This window comes from Neolamprologus brichardi, chromosome 13 (genome assembly GCF_056152115.1).
Source record: "Neolamprologus brichardi isolate AB-2024 chromosome 13, ASM5615211v1, whole genome shotgun sequence".
Taxonomy (NCBI): Eukaryota; Metazoa; Chordata; class Actinopteri; order Cichliformes; family Cichlidae; genus Neolamprologus; species Neolamprologus brichardi.
Genome location: NC_142116.1, coordinates 17,900,163 through 17,923,555, shown reverse-complemented (window position 1 = coordinate 17,923,555; position 23,393 = coordinate 17,900,163). Strand labels below are relative to the sequence as shown.

General features: G+C 39.9%; 1 protein-coding gene across 2 annotated transcripts in view; it reads left to right on the top strand.

The window, feature by feature from the left end:
• Positions 1-23,393, top strand: part of dst (dystonin) — a 103,707-nt gene that overhangs the window by 22,197 nt on the left and 58,117 nt on the right. The window contains exons 6-27 of one of the 2 annotated variants that reach the window (XM_087850255.1): positions 1,787-1,876; positions 3,711-3,809; positions 4,885-4,962; positions 7,440-7,532; positions 17,172-17,338; positions 17,540-17,652; positions 17,762-17,868; positions 17,952-18,071; positions 18,304-18,399; positions 18,492-18,619; positions 20,053-20,146; positions 20,232-20,386; positions 20,480-20,951; positions 21,050-21,178; positions 21,293-21,370; positions 21,477-21,638; positions 21,888-21,992; positions 22,205-22,300; positions 22,385-22,510; positions 22,598-22,750; positions 22,843-22,997; positions 23,106-23,232. In XM_087850255.1, the coding sequence (XP_087706381.1) occupies positions 1,787-1,876; positions 3,711-3,809; positions 4,885-4,962; positions 7,440-7,532; positions 17,172-17,338; positions 17,540-17,652; positions 17,762-17,868; positions 17,952-18,071; positions 18,304-18,399; positions 18,492-18,619; positions 20,053-20,146; positions 20,232-20,386; positions 20,480-20,951; positions 21,050-21,178; positions 21,293-21,370; positions 21,477-21,638; positions 21,888-21,992; positions 22,205-22,300; positions 22,385-22,510; positions 22,598-22,750; positions 22,843-22,997; positions 23,106-23,232 (2,943 nt within the window). The remainder of the gene's footprint in view (positions 1-1,786; positions 1,877-3,710; positions 3,810-4,884; positions 4,963-7,439; positions 7,533-17,171; positions 17,339-17,539; positions 17,653-17,761; positions 17,869-17,951; positions 18,072-18,303; positions 18,400-18,491; positions 18,620-20,052; positions 20,147-20,231; positions 20,387-20,479; positions 20,952-21,049; positions 21,179-21,292; positions 21,371-21,476; positions 21,639-21,887; positions 21,993-22,204; positions 22,301-22,384; positions 22,511-22,597; positions 22,751-22,842; positions 22,998-23,105; positions 23,233-23,393) is intronic. The other variant, XM_087850256.1, reaches the window with a different exon arrangement.

The following is a 23,393-nucleotide window of genomic DNA, read 5'->3' as shown; positions in this document are numbered from 1 at the left end:
GTGGATTTAATGAAACACTTTAGCAGACAGACGGACAAGCACGTCTCGTCTATTATGTCTTTGTAATAAAAGAATCTGGGCGCAATTTACAGTGTTGTCTTTATGAGGTTCTTGCATAAGTGGTCCATTAATCACCAAAGTCTTAATTATGTCCAGTATGTAATGCGAGATATAAATATGTAGTTCAGTTACATTTTTTTCATTCGCTTCAGTTTAAATAAAGTCCCTAAAAAGAAAAGAAAACATTGAAGCAGAGAAAAAAGTGAGCTGCTCATTAGTTCTGATTAGTTCTTAATCCTATGCTCCTGTGAGTAGGACGTCTTTATCTGTCTGTGGTATTAAAACTGAATAAATGCCAATACAACAAACATTTTGAAGCAAAAATAAATGTCCGGCTTTGTTTTGTGCAGCCACTTAATCAGTTTGCAACTCTTTGCATTAGCTTCCCGAATGAGGAGCGTTTTTAATCCATTCGTAGTCAAATGTGGTGTCATGCAAAAATAAATTCAATGAACAAAGCAAAATATAAAAAAGCATTTTGACTTTATATTATATATATATAGACATGCATGCATCTGATTGCTATTAAGATGTATGTATAGGATGTAATATTTCTGGTCTTAGAAGGAAGGCTTGCACTGAAATGCACCTATATGCCTAAATTCATTAAGTTTCTGCCATGTGATTGGCTAGATATTTGAGAAACCATCACTTGAACAGGTGTACCTATTAAAGTGTCTGGTTAGTCTATACATGACCGCTTAAGTGTATTTTGTGCTTTTCATGCAATTATCAGCAAATACGAGGATAAACTTGGAATAAAGAACTGATTTCAATCAGTCCTCTATGGGCCTCCTGTTATCAGTGACTGGTTATGACTTATGGATGGTTGGTTGCATGTGAGGTTAAGCAGAAATGTTTTATTATTTTCAATAGTAAAAAAAAAATAAAAGGGTGAACAAGAAGAATCTACTAGTTCCTACCTTGAGGAAATGCTTGCTACAGCTTGCACCAACACACCATGTAAACTTTACCACAATCTTGGCAGAAGAAATAAGGAAATAATGTCTTCTGTCTGTACTACAGTAAAGCATGACACATCAATAAATCTATAGATAGTAATACCATCAGAAACGTTTTACCCCTAGTTGTTTCAACTTGACTTAATGGTTTTACTGTAATATTTACATTGTATTCTCTGATCCACCGACAGATTTCGGGCCACTTTAGGTTATTGTAATGTCTGTGTGAGCAGGCCTCAGACGTGGTCCAGGAGAATTCAGAGGTGCTAAATAATAGTCGGGGACCTTCTTTGCTGATCCAGTAACATAAGGGTACAGGACTATTTTGGCTCTACAGCTGTGGCCACTATCTGCAATTACAGTGCTGGAAGCCCTGTGTGAAAGCAGGTCATCAGGCAACAGGGTGATTTCAGAGGTGCGGTATTTAGGGCAGGAAGGAGAAATTGGCCTGCTGTAAGGAGGAAGCATCAAACTGGATTTGCAAAGTGCCTTTCGCAGGTGTCACAGTGATATCCTGCTACAACTCAACAGATTCAGCGTGTTTTAAGAATTTGATCTAAAACAAGTTTTCCCAAAATTAGACCTTAAATGAAACCAATTTAAGTGATTGACACATGGAAGCATCAACAAAAACAATGACTGCCATGCCAACTTTATGAATGTGATAGACCTTCATTGTTTGTGAGATCTGTTCTTAAAATGTTTTTAAAACTACATGATGCATGCAGTTAGTTTACAGTGTCGTTTTTTCCCTGTTTGTGTAGGTACGAAAGCATATAAATGATCTTTATGAAGACTTACGAGATGGACATAACCTGATCTCGCTGTTGGAGGTTTTGTCTGGAGATACACTGGTGAGTTCATGTTTTTCTGTTACTCTAGTCATAAACACTGACAGTGTTTTGGTACTTGTGGATCCAGTTGAATTCTTAGCCTGAGGAGTTTCCTATGAGACCAGTCTTACAAACCCATTCAGATTCTCATTTGACTTTAATAAACAGAGTGCGAGAACTGTTCTTTTTCCCATGGGGCACTATGTCATACCTTCTCATAACTGATGCACTGGCCCTTCCCTCTTCTTACTCACATGGCTTATGGTGGGAGGGAGGGATTCTTGGGAGAAAACCATCCGATCACTTTTCGTATTCACCAAAACCCATTCATCAAAATCCCACTTTTAATGAAATTTCCTCTCTGTCTTCTCTGTGACATCAATGCAACTTCCTCATGTGGTCATTCTTTTGATTTATTGAGCTGTTCTACTCAGTCTAAGCTAAATGTGAGCAGTAGAGTATGTCTTTTGTTTTTTACATTCACATTTTGTTACTTGTTTATTTGTGATAGTAGTAGTGGTAGCAGTAGTAGCAGTATTACTTCTCAAGTTGTGCCAAGCTCATGTGGGATTTGATATAACATTTAAGTAGTGAAGGAATTTTGTCTGTCATTCAGAAATGTAAACTCTAAATTAGCTCTGTGGTTGCCCACTGTGGTGTCTGACACATTAATTGGAGCACTTAACAAACTTGCTAACAAGCTTTTTCACCCTCTAACTCCTGAGGCTGCTTTTAAAACAGGTGATATAAAAAGTTGCATCACAGCTCAGAGGAATAATCACTTTACTTTCCGTGCTTCACTCAAAACAACTAAAAAACAGTCTCTACCCTCATGAGCACGAAGCAATAATTTAGAGTAAAATGCATGTGAAATAAATAAAATTGAAGGTTCATTTATGAAAACAATTAATTATTAAAGATAATACACTTGGTTTAAACTGATGTATGCTAAACACGTCGATGTAATTTGACAATATGCATTAAATTTCACATTTTATATTTGACTTTATATATACGATGTCAAATCTTTTTAAGTGGGCAGAATTGCATTGAAAAAATATAATTAGTTAAATCAAAGCATTGGGATTTCTTCTAGTTACTGAAGTCTCTTGAACACTTAACTCTTCCATAAGAGACAGATGCTACTGTAGGTCTGTGCCTACAAAGTCATGTCATCTCCCATTAGTCCAATTGGCAGAGGACAAAAATAACAGCATCCTTTTGCAAGTTGCTTAAAGTAATTTTACAGTCAATAGCAACACTTTGCTGAAGCCACGTTCTGTCATGCAAAACCTGAAATGACCAGGAAGTGAAACTGAGATAGATTTTTTTCCCAACATCACCAGTCACATTTTTTTTTTAAATTTGTGTTTCTGACCAGCATTTTAAAATATGTTAATCTGCAGTATCGAGTAGTCGTACTGTGAAAATGTATACTTAAACAAAACTGAAAGTAAAAACTATGTAGCTGCAATGCTTTGCTCCTGAAGTACTGCATGTTTTCAGTATTGAAGTATTTCATTCATCTGTTAACCTGTTATTCCTTTATTTACCTGAAGTACGTTCAGATATTTTTTGTGCATACTGTAGTACATGTCAGTGTTAATATGTTGCTACTCTGTATATTTAGACTGCATGTAGTCCCATGCAAGGAATCCCAGCAGTTATTCCCCGTTAGTATGACTAACTTTCATCCTCCTGCATATCTGTTTTCTGTTTACATCCCACTTTCCTCCTCCTCTGTTCTCCACTCTTTGACTTGTTTCTGTCCACTGTCTAACTTCCTTATGATTTGGCCGCTGTGTGTGTCCATGTCTTCCTCTTCTTCCCCATGTGTTGCCTTTTCGATGATAAGCCAAGGGAGCGTGATTTTCTGAAGACTTTGCGGTTGGTGAGTGGGACAGACGCATGCGCAGTTGAGCAGCATGGAGACACGGTGGATGATGATAAGGGGGTACGTGTGGCTTGCCCTCCCACCCCCTTTAGTAACAAACTAATTCAGGGCGTGCTGTGACCAGTTAACAAAAGCACAGACACAATCCCACTATAGGATTTGTGCTTACTGTAGTCTAAAATACTTGCTTTAGCAGGGACGAATTTTACAATTTGGCCATTTTATTTTTCCTTCTATGAAGCACTTTGTTTCATAGTCGCCTTTTTTCATGAGCACGTTATACAATTTTGTTCATAATGTGATACTGATGGCACAGAAAAATGTGTCCTTGATCCAAAGACCCAGGCTTTTTCATTTTCATTTTTTGTTCCTGTTAAAAAAAGACAGAGCGATTTGGCTCACTGATCTTGCAAAATCATTAAAAAGATTCAATAAAATATGACAGAAGCTGTCCATAAAGCTTGGGTCTTTATACTCATTTCACTAGCTTTGCACATCATTAGTCATACAGTCAAAACTCTTCAGTCTTGCGTGATGATCTGGACATTTTTCATATGCTGCTTTTGAGAAGAAGGCTTCAAAAGGGGAACTGAGTACCATTCACTACCCAAATGGGGTTTATATTTATGGTGTCATTTCATCGTTACTAAGCAAAACAAGGTAGCTGAATGCAGTGCAAGTCTTTAGCTGCTGCTGCATCCTGGCTTGAATGCATTTTCCATTTCATGACCTCATTCAGTGGCCCCTGACTATTCACAAGCATCTGCCGCAAGAGATCATATTATGCAACTTTCTGCGATGATTTGAAGTCAGACGTGTGAATAATATTGATTTATTCAGGTCATAGCTAAGGAAGCGTGATTTGTTATGACACGTTCAGGTAGTAATGGTGGAAAATGTTCTAAGACGGTACGTGATATGTAGCATATCTTCTTTAGGGAGATGGCCACTGTTGTTGTGCAAAGAGCTTTTGTGTGTTTGCTCTTTTATGTCATCTTACCAGAATAGTGGGTAAGAACTTTAGACGCATGTCCTGTTTCCTCCATGTCATTTGTATTGTTTTAAAATGTGTCCTTTAACATTGAGAAGATCCTGATTTGCACACATGGCTCCCTTTCCCTTTTTATGTCCACAGCCTCGGGAAAGAGGGAGGATGCGCTTCCACAGACTCCAGAATGTACAGATAGCGCTGGACTATTTAAAGAGGCGGCAGGTAAGGAATAGTGACTGGAGTAATTTCACCAATATTGCCACACACTTTTTAAATTATACACCATCAGCTTGACTATTGGAAATCAGCTTGCATACAAAGCTGAAAAAACAGCTGAAAGTTTCCATAAAAAGTAGCTGTAATTTTAATACTTGGATTTGGTAATGAATTACAGTTAGATCTACATGTTTTTGGCCAATTACACTTTTATTTTGGTCATTTGACCTCTGTATTCCACCACAGTGAATTTTAAATAAAACAGTTAATATCCGATATAAATGCATGCAGGCTTTCAGCTTCAATTCAGGGGGTATTACAAAAGTACTGCATTAACTGTTTAGGAAAGCAGTTTTTATGGACAACCCCCCATTTTCAGAGGCTCAAAATTAATTGTTTAGTGTTTAGATCTGTGCTCTCATTATTCCAGATAAAGCATCGGGCATTAATTCCAGATTTTGAGCTGGAGCTTTGCAGCTGTTCACTCTAAATCTCAATATGAGGTCCGTGGAGGCCGTCATTTGGCTGAAAACCCAAAATGAGCCTACTAGAGAGATATCTAAGATTTTAGGAGTGGCCAAGTCAATAATCTGGTACCTTCTTAGAAAGGAATGGACTGACCAGCTCAGAACCAACAAAAGGTCTGCACAGAAGACAACAAAAGTAGAATATAACACAAATCTTTATTTGTTCATGAAAATCAGCTTCTTTATATCTAACCATGTCGAGCCCACATTCTTGAGGAGGTAGGTGTATCATTACCAGATTTTGCATTCAAGAGACCCTTTCATAAATAGAAATACAGTGGGTTTGCAACAAAGTGGAAGCCACTGGGTGCTCTCAAGAAACAAGAAGGGCAGATTAGAAACAGCCAGAGCCACAAGTGAAACCAAGATTAATTTTTACCAGTGTGATGGGAAGAGAAAAGTATGGAGAAGGAGAGAAATGGCCTTGGAGCATTTCACCTCATCTTCAAACATGATATAGAATATATCATTGGATGGGAGTTTATGACTGCCACTGGAACTGGGTCACTAGTGTTTATTGATGATGTGACTGCTGATAGATGTAGTAGGAGGAACTGTGTACAGAAATGTACTTTCTGCTCAGATTCAGACAAATGCTACAAAACTGACAGACAGAGCTTCACAGTACAAATGGTTAATGACCCAAAGCATACTACCAAACCAAACCGGGCTCTCTCAAGGAAAAAGAAATGGCATATTCTTTAATGACAAATGAGTCACCTGATCTCACCCCAAGAGAGCATAATTTTCAGATGTGAGACCCACAAGGAAGCAGCAGCTGAATGTTGCTGCAGTAATGGCCAAGCAGAGCACCTCATAGGAGGAAACAGCCTTTGGTGACATCTATGGGTTTTAGACTTCAGACAGTCATTGACTACAAAGGATTTTCATTCAGCTACTAAAAACAGCCCTTGCAACACTTTGTTAAACCCCTTGAATTACATCTGAATGTCTGCATTTCAGTTACACTGTTGTTTGATTATAATTTGATTAATGTGCAGTAAAATTGTTGTGTTGGTGTACAGAGGCAACATTAATTAATTGTCTCATGCCCTCAAGAACCTATGGATTTAAGTACACATAAAGGCTTACAAATGGTTTACACAAATATATCAGTTCATGTTTAGGGGTAGCTATCTGTTTGTTTATACAGCAAAAAAAAGCTGATATCTGGGTTCAAGCAGGTTCTCAGACACTGCCACCATCAGATACAGCTGGATTCATGGCATTTTTCTGTTTCCTTACAAAAAATTCATGAAACATGAACAGTAATAGCAGCATTTAAGGAGCGCTGACTGCAAATCCCATCAGTGGGATTTCAGAGAGCTTTGATTGCATCCCCCTCCCCCACCATGCTCAGGATGAGAAGACGAAGGCAGCCTGGTTGAGCCACAGCCAGATGTGACGTAAGGCTCGAGACAAAGGATTCATAGATTGCAACAAATGAGTTGTCCTATTGTTTTGCTTCAGTACATACCAGACACATGATGCAACTTCTGTAGTCATAGCATGTAAACTGTCCAAACTGAACTTTGATTGATTACAGCTGTTACAGATGATCTGTGGGCAGTGGAGGAGTTCGTTATTAAATGCTATAATATCTAACTGTGGTCAGACTATTTTAGTTTTTTAGTAGTTTCCTGCTTTATTTGAAGGGGGTGTTTAAAAAGTGCACTTTTTTCATATATTATGTTATAAAACGTTTAATTACTACAAAACATTAACGAGTTCCCCTCAGTGCCACACTGTGATTATGGTAACGAGCTTCCCTAGCATAATACAATGGCGACTGTGCCCTCTTGTGGTGGTTGTGGAATGACAGGCATAATATGGAAGAGGAAAACTCATTGTTAGTGCTTAAAGGTGAATATATATATATATATAAAAAAAGAAGAAGCAGGCTATGACTACTTAAAGACAGTCTGCATGTGCTAAATTTGCATTTCCTTCTACCAGGTCAAACTTGTAAATATAAGAAATGATGACATCACAGACGGCAACCCAAAACTGACGCTGGGATTGATCTGGACCATAATTCTGCACTTTCAGGTCAGTCTTGCACTCCAGTTATTTTGTCACCCTCATGCTTTTAATTGCCAAGTAATTAAGATCTTTGCACCCTCTGCTTTTGGATGTCTTGTGTTGGGCTAAATGAGGTCAGATGTTTTAAAATTAGTTAACGACATTACTTGGGTGTTTCTGTTTTTAACCACAAGGTGTCAAAGTTGTGCAGCATTTGTTATGCTGAGTTTAGTGAAGCACATTATTCATGTTTTCAGTGTTGCCATAGCACTATAGCACCATAGGGGTCCAGTTTAGCTTTCCTATTAAATTTGTATGATTAACTTGCTGGATTGCCCAACAGTACAAGATTTTAATGAATTTTCTAAAGGCTAAAGTGAAGGAGACTGCTACATTTTCATAAGCACCCCTACTGGCCAAAGCCATACCGCTAAAAAAAACTGACAGATCTCTTTAAAAAGTAAAGTGTAGAGACAACGGGTCAGAACCTACAGACACCCAGTCTGTACTTTCATATTACTGAAGAGGTGTTACTGGTACAGAAGACGAAGAAAATGTGTATTTTAATGCCTGCAGAAGCTAACAGCTTAAAATGTTTTCAAGAGTTATAAATGCAGTAACACAAATTACATAAATAACACAAATAACACACTACTTCATCTAACCTTGGACTGTCTTATTCTGATGTATAAAAAGGCGCAACAGTTTGTGGTGACATAGGTCCTTGTTACTGTGGTTAGTTTTGATAAGTAACTTAGCGACAGTGTTTAGTTAGGTCATACTGACCTAAGTAAACACTTCGTAACTGTTGTCGTAAGAAAGTAACAAACTACATTCGCTGTTTCATGCAAACGTGTGGGAAAAGCAGCATGAACATTTAGAAAAGCCTGATGCTTTGAATGATTTATCTGTCTAGTCTGATGTAAAAACACAGCATCCTGTACATGAATTAAAGCCATGTAAAGTTGAGACTGTAGGTGTGTGTGGGTATGTTGGAAGGCTGTTTGCTTGATATAAACATCAGCCTTATTATGATTCCTGAGGAACATACTTAAGGACACTACAAAAATATCCAAAAATGTTTACATGTTAGAAGAAAAATAACCGCTTATTGATTTCATATATATTCATTACTTTAGCCATTTTTTCTTGATGCCTTTTAAGTTTCTTGAAACCCCTTTCTGGATTTCATGGTGGTCATATCCACTGCGATGAAAGCATCTGCCATCACAAGGCCCGTCTTCCACTGTTGGGATGCACCAAAGAGAAACTGTGTCCCCTCTCAGGCCCTGGAAAATCATCCTGTTGGGCATATACACTGGAAGTTCATCACTGTCACATTTGGTAGATGAATTGCTGTAGCCAAAGGGTGACCCAAGCACCTTTCTAACTTCTTGATGTTCACTGGGCAGTAGGTTCCCCCCAGCCACAGTCCTGGGACAGCCACCGCAACAGACCACCACTTGCAAATAACCCTTCTTTCCAAGATCATCATCTCACCACGATCATCAAGACGACACCCATGATGCCACTGTGATGGGACATGCTTGCTATACTTCACTGCTTCATTTGTCAAGCAGAGATGTCGTTCTTTGCAGAGGCTGACTCCACATGCAAAAAAAGGCTTGTATATTTGCACTAGTCCAGATTAGTAGCTTTAGTTAGCTCTTAGTGGGTGACCAGCAGTAGATTGGTTGGCTTCCTTCGTCACCCTGTTGGCAGTAGCAGCTATATTTACAAATGATATAGATAATTCTTATAGATATAGATATCCATATAATACATCTCCCCTCCAACATGAGCACCTGTAACGCCTCCCTTCTGAAGGGAACTGTCACGGCGGGGTGCGCCGATAAGTTTAGTTTACAGGACCCAGAAGCAGACACTGAAAGGCGGAGTTGCTGGCTGAACAGAAGACGATCCTTTATTTGGATGTTGGCACATGAAAAAGCATGGAGCTAGGAAAACTGTGAACACTCAGAAAACTAAAGGACTAAGAAACACACTGAGCAAACTATGACGAAACACTATGGGGATACAAACAGACGACCTGACAACGAAACATAGAAAACAGAGGACTTAAATACACACATGAGGTGATCAGGGGAAGTCGCGACACATGAGGAAACAGCTGACAAGGATGAACATAACGATGTACAGGAAATGTAAACTCAAACACAATGACATGAAAACTGGACTTTCAAAATAAACAGAAAAACATGACAAGACAGGCATGACAGCATCAACCAGAAACATGACACAATATATCATGAACTCAAAATGCTGGGCCACAGACCCAGGCCGTGACAGGAACACCTCTGTTGTAGCTTCTGATAATATTCAGTGTGTTTCCTGTGTTTGTTGTTGCACTGGGAAGTATCAGCAGCATAATTCTACTGCTTCTATTATAGCCCCTCCAGTAGTATTCAATATCAATTGTGTAATTTAGAATCACTATCATCACCTCTGATGATGTGTTGACGGTGTTACTTCACCCCTGCGTGAGTGTCATCATCTGGTCTGTGCACTTGTGTGAAGTGCTTCGTCACAGCTTGGCTTTGCTTAGACACAAAGCTGTTTATGAGCACAGAGATGATGTGACAAGTTCTTACAGACACAGTTGATTCATTTGTAATTAAGTCTGTTAATATTCTAAGCATAGTAAAAAAAAAAAAATTTGATAAGAATGAGTTCTTACCCCTTCTGAAGCTGGTTTGCCAAGTGCCATACCCTCAATCAAGCCCATCATGAACATTCATCTCTCTGGGCTTTTTTCTGTCTTTCTTGACAATTTACTTTAGTTCATGTTTAATTCATATCCAGTTGTAACATCAGATAGCTCCTAGCAGCCTAAAGGGCCTTTAAGGAATATTAAATGTCTAAACAAGAGGGAAATTACTGAAAAAGATAATTGTTTTTAATGTTCTCAGTATCTCGGGAATGTTTGTGCACGCATTGGTACGACTAAGCATTAATGTGCATTAACAAAAAATGCTTTGGGGTATCGTGTGCTCTAGAGTTGGTTATATTTCCTCCTGAATGCTCTCAGAAATATTCTTTCACTGAACGGTGGCACATTATGCCAAGCGAGCTAGTCTGCATGTGCGTGCCAGAAGAATGTGAGTGTTCACCCAGTATGTAGTCTTCTTCTGAAGTCTAACAGCATGCAGAAACTTCACCCATCTCAATTTCTTTTGTTAGATTAATTGTGCTTTTGGCACGTGGCAGTTGTGAGTCAGAAGAAAAATATTGCAAAAATAATTCTGTGTCTTACAGGCGTATAGCGTTAATAGAACAAACATCTGTCTGACTAGCCTTGAGTGAATTAATGGAGGAAAAGTAGCTGATATAATTTTGCTTGGACATGCTGACAGGTAGCGTCTGCGAGGATGCCAACACCTGCTGCTGTCGGTCTCACGCAAGCCCTTAAGCTGTCGATGTGGCAGCGAGGGGCCTGTTTCTTCTTGATTTAAAAAGGATGCAAGGGTACTTCAGGAGAGAACTTGAGCTTTACTGAAAGTGTACAGCTTTGGTTTTTATTAAATGTCACAGCTGATAGCACACTGGCATGTATGAACTCAACACTACTTTTATATTGCATGAAAACAAATGGTTGTTTCCATGACATGCTTTTCTTATACCTGCAGGCTACTTTATTATGACTTATGCAAATATTTGACTTCAGTTAACTCGTTATGTCGCTATTCATTGTTTATTCCTGTGTGTGCAAGAGGTTTCCTTGCTACACAAAGCAGACAATATTCCTATTCTCAAAATGGTGCACACTATATTTATCTTTATTTTTTTTACCTGTGACATGGGGAACTAGTACAATATTAATTTTAGTGTGGAGGGCTAGATGCCGCTGGCATGACAAAGCACTGCTGCTGCTGACTGAACCCGTTTGTTTTACCCTAATGAAGTATCACTCTTTCCATGTGTGCTGTCATTTACCTAACACACACACACACACACACACACACACACACACACACACACACACGCACACACACATTGATGAGTGATTCATTCATGTTTTATTTCATTCACTATAGAGCTTACCATTAACAAAAAGCCACATGCTAACACCCTCTTTTGAAGATATTAGCATGTTTACTGTCAGATGTATGAACATAGGCTAATACTGCAGCTTGGCCAACGTAGTTGTCTCATGAGGTGAACGTGAGAAGAAGCAGGAGTGATCGGCAGTTTGGACTGTGCTGGCTGTCAGGTGACTTTGACCTTCAGGGACTCGTTTAAATGTTACACTCAAAGCTATTTTAAGCTTTCCTGTGTGGTGGCATTATAGTTACACTTTAACACACTTATTATTCACTTTTTTCCCTCATTTTTTCTGCAGTGCGTTTGTCCCGCTCTTTCTCAGACAGTGTTTTAAGTATCCAGTGTTATATAATTCTTTGATTTGCTAGAAGAGTTTTATGCCGTGAATCATTTCTCGGGCACAGCATTTGCCCCCATGTGAACTGCTGCCATGGTGATCAGCTGAGATCATATTGTTTGGTTAAACCATTGGACTTAAGCCCAACCTCTGGCTCAGCCATTGTGCAGAGTTTGAGCGATAGACAAAGTGAAAGCACTATGTTGTCCGGCTCGGATCTGCCTGAGCTTGTTCTACTCTTTTTGGCCTATATATGTTGCTGTTTTTCAAAGCCGTTCTGACTTGTCGCATTAAACGGAACTGTAAACTTGTTGAACCAAATTCTCAAGCAGCATAGCTCATGGTTTTCTACTGGCATGCACTTTCAGTTTGAGATCCTTCTCCTCTTACCCAAAGAAACATTATGGCATTACATAAATATTAGGACAGGAAAGAGGCGGCTATCATATGCGTGTTTACTGTTTTGTTGCAACAGACTTGTCATCCTGAAACAGGTCTATCCACAACTCTTTTTCATTCCTGCTCTGAGGGCTACCAGCACACGTCTGTGTGTGCATTTATGGTGTTTGTGCTGGATTATCAAAGCCAGAGAAATGTTTCAAAGGTCAAAAAAGATTCCAGTGTCAGAGGAGAGACGCATGAGAGAGCAAGTGAGAAATGCGGAGTGAGAGAGAGAGAGAGAGAGAGAGGGGCTGACCGGTTCTCCGCAGTCAACAAAAGGACGAAGGCAGCTCTGCTCTGAGTGGAGCCAGCTTTATGTCTGGCTGCCCTGCTAAGCACTGCTTACGGTGCTCTACTTGCAAAGCTGTCAATGGCTTCATGTCGATGGGATCCTGCTTTTTTAGATTGAGTAGAGCTTACTGGATACTTCGCCTGAAGACCGGTCGCTGTTTGGAGCTTAACATTGTGGATGTTTAGGACACCATATGATTTACAGCCATGGGAAACACCTGTGGTTGTGTTCGGGGTCCGAAAGAGGAATATTATTTGGACCCCAAAAAGGCTCCTTTGAGACCTGAATCCAAAGATCTTAAAGGTCGCCGCTATTTTCAGAGGAAAAAGAGGAAATCGGAAGACTTAAAGCCTGCTGGATCTCTCAGAAGTCCTGAAAGTGAGACTTTTGTTACAACCAAAGGAATCTGCAGTGGTGGAGAGTGTAAAAATGACCCAGATGGCAACACGGGAGAAAACCAAACCGAGCTGGATGAGCCATCAGGAGTGGCCAAACCTCTATCTAGGCAAGACAGCATCAGCAAAGGTGTTTATGTTGGAGAAATACCAGTTCTGATCCTTCGGGATGGTCAGACTCAACCTCTTGCCACAAGGTTAACGTGCAGGTTGGAAAAGTTTTCTACAAACCAGGCAGATGGTGACAGAAGGAGGTCCTCTGTGGAAGAGAAGCTCCATGGTGTCAGCACTACTTCCAAAGGTGTCCCGGCTAAGGAGGGTTTGCTTGTAAAGAAGCTTCTACAACGCCAGTTAAGGAGGGCGGTTAGCTTTGGAGCAGTGGAGCACACGCTACGGACACTGAGGGGTAATGACAGACCTGGAAGTGAGGAAACCTTTGCCAAGATTATATGGGGCTCTCAAGCACACCGAAGGAGGAGACGGAGGGCCTACACCTGCTCTGGTTACGTAGAACATGCTCCAGCTCTGGCCAAATGTATTTCCAGCGAACACGAGGTAAACCAAGAAACCATGTGCTATTTGTACAGGGGTAAATCATGATAGATTAGGGAGAAGTCTGATACTGTAACGGTGCAATGGTGGTGTCCAAGTACATGATAGGAAAGCAATATGATAAAAATACATGATAAAATAGGTCACTCTGCATTGTTAAAAGCTTTTTGTAGACACAATAACTAAAGATCACATGAGAGAAAACGATTTGAAAACCATTTAGGTCACATAATCACATTAGCTAAGAGCTATTGTTTTAAACTGAGAAGAATATACTGTAATAGAATAATTCATTATACGTGTATGTTTTTGTATATTTCATATAGAACATTTTTGATTTGCATTAAAAAAAATCCTATTATACTGATGATCAGTACATACAGTACACGATATTTTAACAGTATTTCAAAAATAGTTTATAAATATGGAAAAAACAGTGAAAATAAGCTCATAAATGTTGTTTTACCATTTGTGAACGAGTGAAAGCATTTTGTATAAATGTGTTTTAATGTGTGACTATTCTGCACTCATCTCAATGCTTTGAGAGGAAATTCAGTATCTGTACTTGTGTACCTGAGATTCACTGATTCAATGCAAATCTGATATTTTTGGTCCAAACTTTTGTGTGTTTGTTCTACATAAGGCGCATCTATAGATCTCCTTATACACTGAACAGTTTATAATATTACTGTTATTACATCTAAGAGTAGAGATGTATATGATTCATTTTTGCTTTGCTCAGCTGGCAGATGACTTTATCTTGAAGTATGGGAGCTATTTCTAGTGTCATGCTTCTTAGAAACTTGTTTGTCTTTATTCTTCCTCCTTCAAACAAAATCTACAAACTCCTGTTGACGTTATCTGCGTTAGCTGGCTAACACTATCAGGGAATGCTGAGAATCATTCAAATTTATCTTCATCTTCATCTCTTTTGGTCATTAGCAGCAACTTATGGTGAAACATAGAGGAGAGAAAACTGTAGTTCTCCACAGAGTAAAGTTTGGTAGGAGATAAAGTAAATATCTGTGGTGCATTATCAGTTGGCTGTTTGGGAGGAAGTGTCAGATATGTGACAAAAGTATTTGCGCTTTCATATTTAACTTTGTTTGTTGCATTCACGTATGCAACAAACAAAAAGTGTAACCTCAAACCATTTTGCAACTCAGTCACATCAGTAGTTTTTGGCACTTTTCCCCCCATTTGTTTACAAAAATAAACAGAGAAACCATATCAGAAAAATAGTTACTCAGATTTTGCTTTTGGATATTTAACAGCTCAAATATTAATTTGTATTTTTACATATTTTTATTATAATATTGTAGCTTCAGTGGGTTATGGAGGCTAAAATGTGCAAAAGTAAATGCTATAGTGATTCACCCTGAAATGCATCTCTGCTGATGATCCACCAAATTGCTGTTAGTCTTATTAAATCTCCTTTACCCTTGTGTTGTGTTGTGGTATGGATGCCACAGTCATATGAAGGCATTCAGTTAAATTAATGAAGTAAATCAGATTAAGCTCTTTAACACCTCTATTAAGTGCACTTTGAAGAAAGCTGTGGTTACCCTGGCTTGTCCGTAATAATCCCTGGTTGGGAAGTTTGACTTACCACCACAATCATAATTAAGTCAGATCTATACTCAAGTGGAAGATTGATATTTTGATTTGCAGTCATTTATATTTGGTGGCATGTTCTGGGAAATCAAAGCCCTTTCACGTGTATACATGCAAAGAGGAGACAGAAGCAGCAAGTCCTCAGCACAGAACTTGGCGTCAGTGACAGATATGAGATTCTCAATGTGAAAGCTGGAGCTGGGTTGTAAAGCAGCTTGCAGATGAGCATGTAAGTGCTCTAGCAGCCTAAACAGTTTGATTTCCTGTATGTCGGATAGTGAGTGGCTGTAGCTCAGGTGGTAGAGCAGGTCATCTACTGATCGGAAGGTTGGTGGTTCGATTCCTGGCTTCCCCTAGTCTGCATGCCAAATATCCTTGGGCAAGATACTAACCCCAAATTGCTCTCCGATGCATCCGTCGGAGTATGAATGTGTGTGAATGTTATCTAGAAAGCACCTAGAGAAATGTGCTTGTGCGAATGGGTGTGAATGGGTGAATGCACAAGTTGTGTAAAGCGCTTTGAGTGCTCAGAAGAGTAGAAAAGCGCTATATAAGAACCAGTCCATTTACCATTTACCATATTGATATCAGATAAGCAATCAGCTGATGTGGACTGGCATTGAGATCAGCTGATTGTGGCTATAATATAATAATAATAGTATAATTGTTGCATAATTGTGCCCGATTGTGCTCACTATATATGGTTTCCGTTTAAAGCATAAAAGGACTAAAGTGGTGTCCAGTTAAACAGAGGTTTATACATCGCTGTATTTTATTTATGTGTATGTTAAGGATTTTGTTCTTTCTTTTGGCCATGGTTTTTGTTGTTGTCACCATGTTCCCTACCTGAATAGATTGATTTACTGATCAACTGACTGATGATTTACTGAACTGACTGCAGTTCATTCTGTAAAAAACCCACAGTCTGTGATTTTTCTGCTTTATGTGTAAAGCCTTTCTCTCATGCATAATGTTTCCATACTTTCGGCTACTTGGTATCTGTGTTCCACAAAAACAAACTCCTAGAAAGTTTTGAACCAAAGTTAAAGAGATTTTCCAGATATGAAAATAAACTTCAAAGCTAGTGCACCAATCACACATTTTTAATACACGTTATAAACACACAGCCGTAAAATCAACCTGTGACGTGGCAGTGTTTGCTTTGTGTCATTATACCATACTGAAGCTGTTTAGTGTGCTGTAAAACTATTGGATAATTTATTTTATGCAACTCTGTCTCACGTTGCTGGGATGTTGCAGACATTTTCAGCAAACTTTTTCATATTAATCAAATCAAAACTAAAACTTTCCTTATAGAGTTGAATATCCTCACTGTGAGCGAGTTATCAGGCACGCAGGTGTTGATCCAGCAGCCATTTAAGTTACAACCATTGGTGTTGCTGTTCTTGCATGCCCTTCCCCTCATATTAATAATAATAATAATAATAATAATAATAATAATAATAAAACTTTTATCTATAATGCACTTTCAAATAAATTGCTATTTGAAGGTAAAAATGGTAAATAAATAAAAACAATACAGTTAAAAACAGATAAAACAAAAGAGAACAGCAATAAGAACCAGTAAAAACTTTAGGCATAAGATTAAGACCAGCAGGATAGAGTGAACAGGCTGGTCTTTAACTTAGCTTAAGTTAAAGATGGGGCACGAAAAGAAAAAGCACGCTGCCCAGTAGTTCTTCTTCTGGCTTTGGGAACTATTGGAAGGCCAGGGGCCTGAGATTGGAGAGGATGGGATGGAGCACAGAGGTGCAAAAGGTCAGAGAGACATGAAGGCGCCAGACCATTTAAAGCCCATTATAAAACAGGCAAATCAGTGAAGATGAAGTTTTAATGCCACAGAGCAGTGCATCGCAAGTTTATGGGTTTGATTTGATGTCTTTGAACCCTCAGGCGTGGAAGTCATGCCAGTTCATTTCTGCGTTTTGTTTTTTTGTTTTGCCTTGCGGCAGATCTCGGAGATCCATGTGACGGGAGAGTCCGAGGACATGACAGCCAAGGAGAGACTGCTGCTCTGGTCCAAGCAGACGACAGAGGGCTACGTAGGTGTGCGATGTGAAAATTTCACAACCTCGTGGAGGGATGGGAGGCTATTTAATGCCCTTATTCACAAATACAGGTACTATAACAAACACACACACAACACAGCATGTTTTTGCAGAACAATAGTGCTTTTGGTTTTCTTTAGATTTATTCAAAAAATGCTGCTAATATGGACATCACTGCTTGAGTTTATTTTTATACCTTTAGTTGCCCTATCCTTACAGTAATACACCGTGTGTACCTTACCTCTACCTACCTCTGCCTCTTTCTATTACAGACCGGACCTTGTGGACATGAGCCGTGTGTCAACACAGACCAACCGATCAAATTTAGAAGACGCATTTTGTGTAGCTGAACAGCTGGGGGTGGCCAGACTACTGGATCCTGAGGGTAAGAGTCACATACAGAGTCATACAAATCATGAAAAATAACTCTCAGAGTGCAGCTTGCTCTTGTTTGCTGTCATTCGTGACCCCTGGGTTTGTACGTTTCTCATCAGATGTTGACGTCCAGTCTCCTGATGAAAAATCAGTCATCACCTACGTCTCAACACTGTACGATGCCTTCCCCAAAGTACCCGATGGAGTTGAAGGAGTTAGTCCTAATGTAAGTTAAGCGACTTCAACAAGTCCAAGTTAGAAAGTTAAGAAATCCCTTATTTCCCATGATTCTTCTTCTCTCATAAACAGGACGTTGATATCAAATGGGTGGAGTACCAGAACATGATCAAATACCTCAGCCAGTGGATCAAACACAATGTGGCCATAATGTCAAGTAGATCATTCCCCAATAACCCTGTAGAACTCAAGGTATGGTACCACAACAAGATGAGCTCCAGTTATCCCATTTTACACTGTGTTTGGAATGTAGGCATATCTGTATGTCTGAAAGGTAAAGGATAATTGCAATTTAATGCATGACTTAAAGCGATGCTAATGACGTGAGAGGGCAGCTGCATCCGTTTGCATGCAGGGGTACAGAAAAGTGATCGGACACTTTTAAATAAGTTGTTTTTTATGTAATCTCCTCTGTATTTTACAGGCACTTTATACTCAATATCTTCAATTCAAAGAACATGAAATCCCACAAAAAGAAAATGAGAAAACAAAAATCAAAAATCTCTACAAAATGCTTGAGGTACACATGTGCACGATTAGATTACACATTTCTTGCATTTATGGTCTTACACACTGCAGCGATAATAAGTGTGCCGGCGTTGTCCCTGACAGATGTGGATCGAGTTTGGACGTCTTCAGTTACCCCCGGGTCATCATCCGAATGATGTGGAGAAGGAATGGGGTAAACTAATTGTCACTATGCTGGAAAGAGAGAAGAGCCTGAGGCCAGAGGTGGAAAGGTACGTGTGCACTTTTTCTGCCCAGGCTCATCCTAATGTGATTTAAGGTCTCATCTTTATAGTCTCTACAAACTAATTTATTTATGACTTTATGGTTTTAATGGGCAGCAGAAATGAACTCTGCTAATGTGTAGGCGCATAAGTCAATGTATTGGGTATTTAATATGACAAACTGTGTGTGTGTTGGAGGTCACACGCAGAAATCAAACCATCACTGATGAGCTGCTTTTCTTTAAAAAAAAAAAGGATAAACATAAAGACACATGCTAAGTGAGTCTGCAAAATATTTTCTGAGGGTTGCGTGAGGAGAGTGCTTCGGTGTCGTATTGCAAGCCTGCTAATGGCTTTAATGAAACCAGACACCGATGGTCAGTGTAGCATGTCGGAGAGTGATTTGCCTCATTAAAGCAGAAATCCCCCAACTGATCTAAGATCTCGTTTACATGACATATTTCAGCTCAGGTTTACAGCCAAAGTGCATGCTACGCATATGATGAGGATGGGTTACATTCTGCTTGAATAATGAAGTGCAAAGTCAGCAGCAAAAAAACAAATCTCGATTATCTTGATTCATGGATTACTTTAAAACTGCTCATTCAGTCCTGTGTGGCAAAAATTTGCAAATGCAATCAACATAAGTTTGTATGTTTATGTCAAAGTGTGAACCGACGCAGCGATTTCCTTTGGCGAAGGCTTTCAAGTATTTGAACCCCATCTGTTGTTTGCTTTAAAGTGTAGCTGGTATTTCTATGGAAACTCACACATCACCTTCCCAAATTCCCTATGAATGATGGTCGTTTAGACAAGTTTACATATCAATTCCTTCCTCCATGGTCTATAAACACATCATATTTACTGCATTATTTCGGGGTGTGGTGAAAACTGGCAGAAACAGCAATTACAGCAGTTTGGCTGTCCTCCAAACAGACTCAGTTCTGACAACGCTGGACTGTCTCAACCTGCCGTTTCATTTTTATTCCCCGAGGGAGGCATAGTATTTCAGGGTGGGAGTTTGTACACGCTCCTCACCTGGCTGTGACACTATAAATATGAGCAAGTTGAAAACAGCTCCCTCAGTTAGGTCTGCGGATCCTTTCATCCAGCTGTCGAGGTTGGAGCCCGAGATTGTTTCGGGGGATGGTTAGGATGAAAAACAGTGATTTTGTCTGCAGTAGCAGTTTTGCATTGTAAAGTAAGATGGCTTATTTAAGCGGGAGCAACAGTAGTTTCACCAGCTACGGCTCTGGTGACACCGTCTACTCTGAGCCTTTACAGATTAACAGCTCAGTGTTTCTCAATAACAACATTGCCTATGGATCCAGGTGAGCACACTGTGTGACAACTTGAATTTTTTTTAGGGGGTAGGGGGTTAGACATTTTGACTTTAAACGAGTGAAAACAAGTAAAATAACTTTCCATCTTTGTTTTTTTAGGCTTGAAATGTTGCAGCAGATTGCCAACAGGGTTCAGCGGGACTGTGTTAACGGCGAGGACAAGCTTGCACTGGCGAGGACGGCCCTGCAGTCTGTAAGCATGCACTCTCAGTTTAATACTCCAGCAAGCTGTGATAAAATAGCAATGAGTTAGAAGTCCTTTCTTTTTCTTTTCAAAGGATGCAAAACGTCTTGAGTCTGGTATTCAGTTCCTAAATGAAGCTGAGATCGCTGGCTACCTGTTGGAGTGTGAGAATATTCTCAGACAACAAGTAGTGGATATCCAGATTCTCCTGGATGGAAAATTCCCATTTGCAGATCAGCTTGTCCAAAGGTAAAAAGTACATCTTTCTGTATAAATAAAACACTGAAATTTCCTCATGTCGTTAAAAAAATATATCTCACATTGTCATCTGCTTCTATAAAGGGTGTCAAAACTCCGCGATGATCTTCTAGCCCTGAGAGCCGAATGCTCCTCTGTGTACAGCAAAGGCCGCACCCTGACAACAGAGCAAACCAAAATGATGATCTCAGGCATCACACAGAGTCTGAACTCTGGCTTCTCCCAGAGCATTAACACTAACCTGACACCAGCCCTTACTCCTGCACTCACCCCAGGGGGAATAGGTACCCCTGGGTCCACCTTCACCTCCAGCCTTACGCCGTGCCTCACCCCGTCCTTGACTCCTGCCTTGACCCCGAGTCTGCAGCCTGCATCAGTCCAGAGCTACTTGGGGAGCATTGACATGGGCATGGACCCAGGTAGCCTCAGGCATTTGAAAAACATGCAGATCCGGAAGCCCTTACTGAAATCCTCACTGGCAGACCCCAGCTTGACAGAAGAAGAGGTCAACATGAAGTTTGTTCAGGACCTTCTAAACTGGGTAGAAGAGATGCAGGTGAGCATCTCTGATTTATAACTTGGTGTGGGTTTATTTTAAGGCACTTAAAATGAGATGCTGAGTATTTGTGTTGAGTTTTTTTTTCTGTTGTTAAGATGGAGCTGGAGCGTTCAGAGTGGGGATCTGATATGCCAAGTGTGAAAATGAATTTAGATAACCACAAAAATGTACACAGAGTGATCGAAGAATTCCAAATGAGTCTTAAAGAAGCCAAAATAAGTGAAGTAAGTATTTCTTGCAGTTGCATAAATTTTTGTTGGCTGTGTTAGACCCCCCCCCCCCCCCCCCCAAAAAAAAAAAAAAAACCCAAAAAAAACCCCATCTTTTTCTTTTCTCAGATTCAGATGACGATGCCTTTAAAGCTCAGCTTTTCAGACAAACTGAACAAACTGGAAAAGCAGTATGAACGACTCTTGGTGAGAGATTTGTCGAGCTTAATATTCCTAATTTATGAATGGCTTTCCAATAAATACTACAACTGCTTACGTGCTTGTTTTTGTCTGACTCGCCCGTCTCTTTCAGAGCTCATCCAGGGAGCGGCAAAGCCACCTGGAGAGCCTGCATGACTTTGTATCACAGGCAACTCAAGAGCTCATCTGGCTGAACGAGAAGGAGGAAGAGGAGGTTGCCTTTGACTGGAGCGATCGCAACATTAACATCTCCAAAAAAAGGGATTACCACGCTGTAAGTCTTTGCTTGTTGAAGCTAGTAAAATCTTTCATCAACAACAATTTGGCTTTCTAGTTTTTGCTTACGTTATAGCTCCATTTATTTAATGAGGCACCATTCGCATCAAAAGGAACTGGCGCTTGAATGTATAACTTTAAACTTAAAATCAGTTAGACGGGATATGAGATTTTGTGAGATGATGGACTAACTGGTTTTATGCCGTGGCAGAATGCCAGTGATGCTCAGCTTAATGTCTTAATACAGGACCTGATGAGGGAGCTGGATGAAAAGGAGGAAGCCATCAAGTCTGTGCAGGACAAGGCAGAGCGCCTTATGCTCAAGAACCACCCAGCCAGGCTAACTATTGAAGTAAGCCCTTTGTGTTCTTTGTGCATCCTCAATATGACAATTAAGATTCCAAATTTTGGACTAGCAGCAGTGACTCCACCCTGCATTCATCTCTCACAGCGATTACAAGATTATAAAGTCCTGATTCAACTTGTAATTTTTCCAGTTCTGATGCCAAGATATGTATGTATTTTTTTAATCTGAAAAAAATAATGTTGGGGTTTCTTTTTAAGGCATACAAAGCTGCAATGCAGACCCAGTGGAGCTGGATTTTACAGCTCTGCTCATGTGTCGAACAACATCTCAAGGAGAATGCCATTTATTTTGAGGTGAGTTGCTGCCGTGGACTGTTTCAGCGAATGCAGCAAAGTGTTTGCCACATCTAATTCAACTCTCTTTCCCTCAATGTGCAGTTTTTCAGTGATGCCAAAGAGTCCATGGATTACCTAAAAAATTTGCAGGATTCGATTCAAAGAAAGTACAGCTGTGATCGAACAAGTAGCCTACACAGACTGGAGGATCTCATTCAGGAGTCCATGGTAAAATGACAGAAAGATATGAAGTGTGTGTGCATTTGAAGGCGAAATGAAGAAAACAACTTTTTTTGTGGGTTTCTGTGTCCTTAGGACGAGAAAGAGCAGCTCCTTCAGTACCGCAGCACTGTGGCTGGGCTGGTGGGCAGGGCTAAAAATATTGTGCAGCTCAAGCCCAGAAACCCTGAAAATCCGCTAAGATCCTCCATTCCTGTTAAAGCGATCTGCGATTATCGCCAGATAGAGGTACTATTATTGGTGCCGTGAATCACCACATTTAATCTCGGTTTATATAAAACATTTATAGTAAATCAGTTACGGTTTGTCAACTCTTTCAGATTACCATTTATAAAGAGGACGAGTGCGTACTGGCCAGTAACTCTCACCGGGCTAAGTGGAAAGTCATCAACCCAGCAGGTAATGAGGCGATGGTTCCCTCTGTTTGCTTCACTGTCCCTCCACCCAACAAAGAGGCCGTTGATATGGCTTCAAGGTGAGTTGGTAGGATGCTAAGTTTCCTACAGTTCCCCTATAGTAATCTTTTTCACAAATTTCACTGGCGCAGCAAATAATATTAATAATATAACCTTTGCTTCTGCAGAACTGAGCAGTTATATCAGAACGTCCTGGCACTGTGGCACCACTCCCACGTCAACATGAAGAGTGTGGTGTCTTGGCATTATCTAATGGCTGACATTCAAGCCATCCGCAACTGGAATGTGGCTTCAGTATGTCGGAGTTTGTTTTTTCAGACTGCAGTCAGTCGAGCTTTTCTTTTGACGATCATTTGTGATAATCCCGCTTCAGTTTGATAACGATCATTCTAAGGAAAATGCCAGTTTGTGTTATTTACACTTGTTTTTGTTTGTATGACTGTTTTGCTCTCATC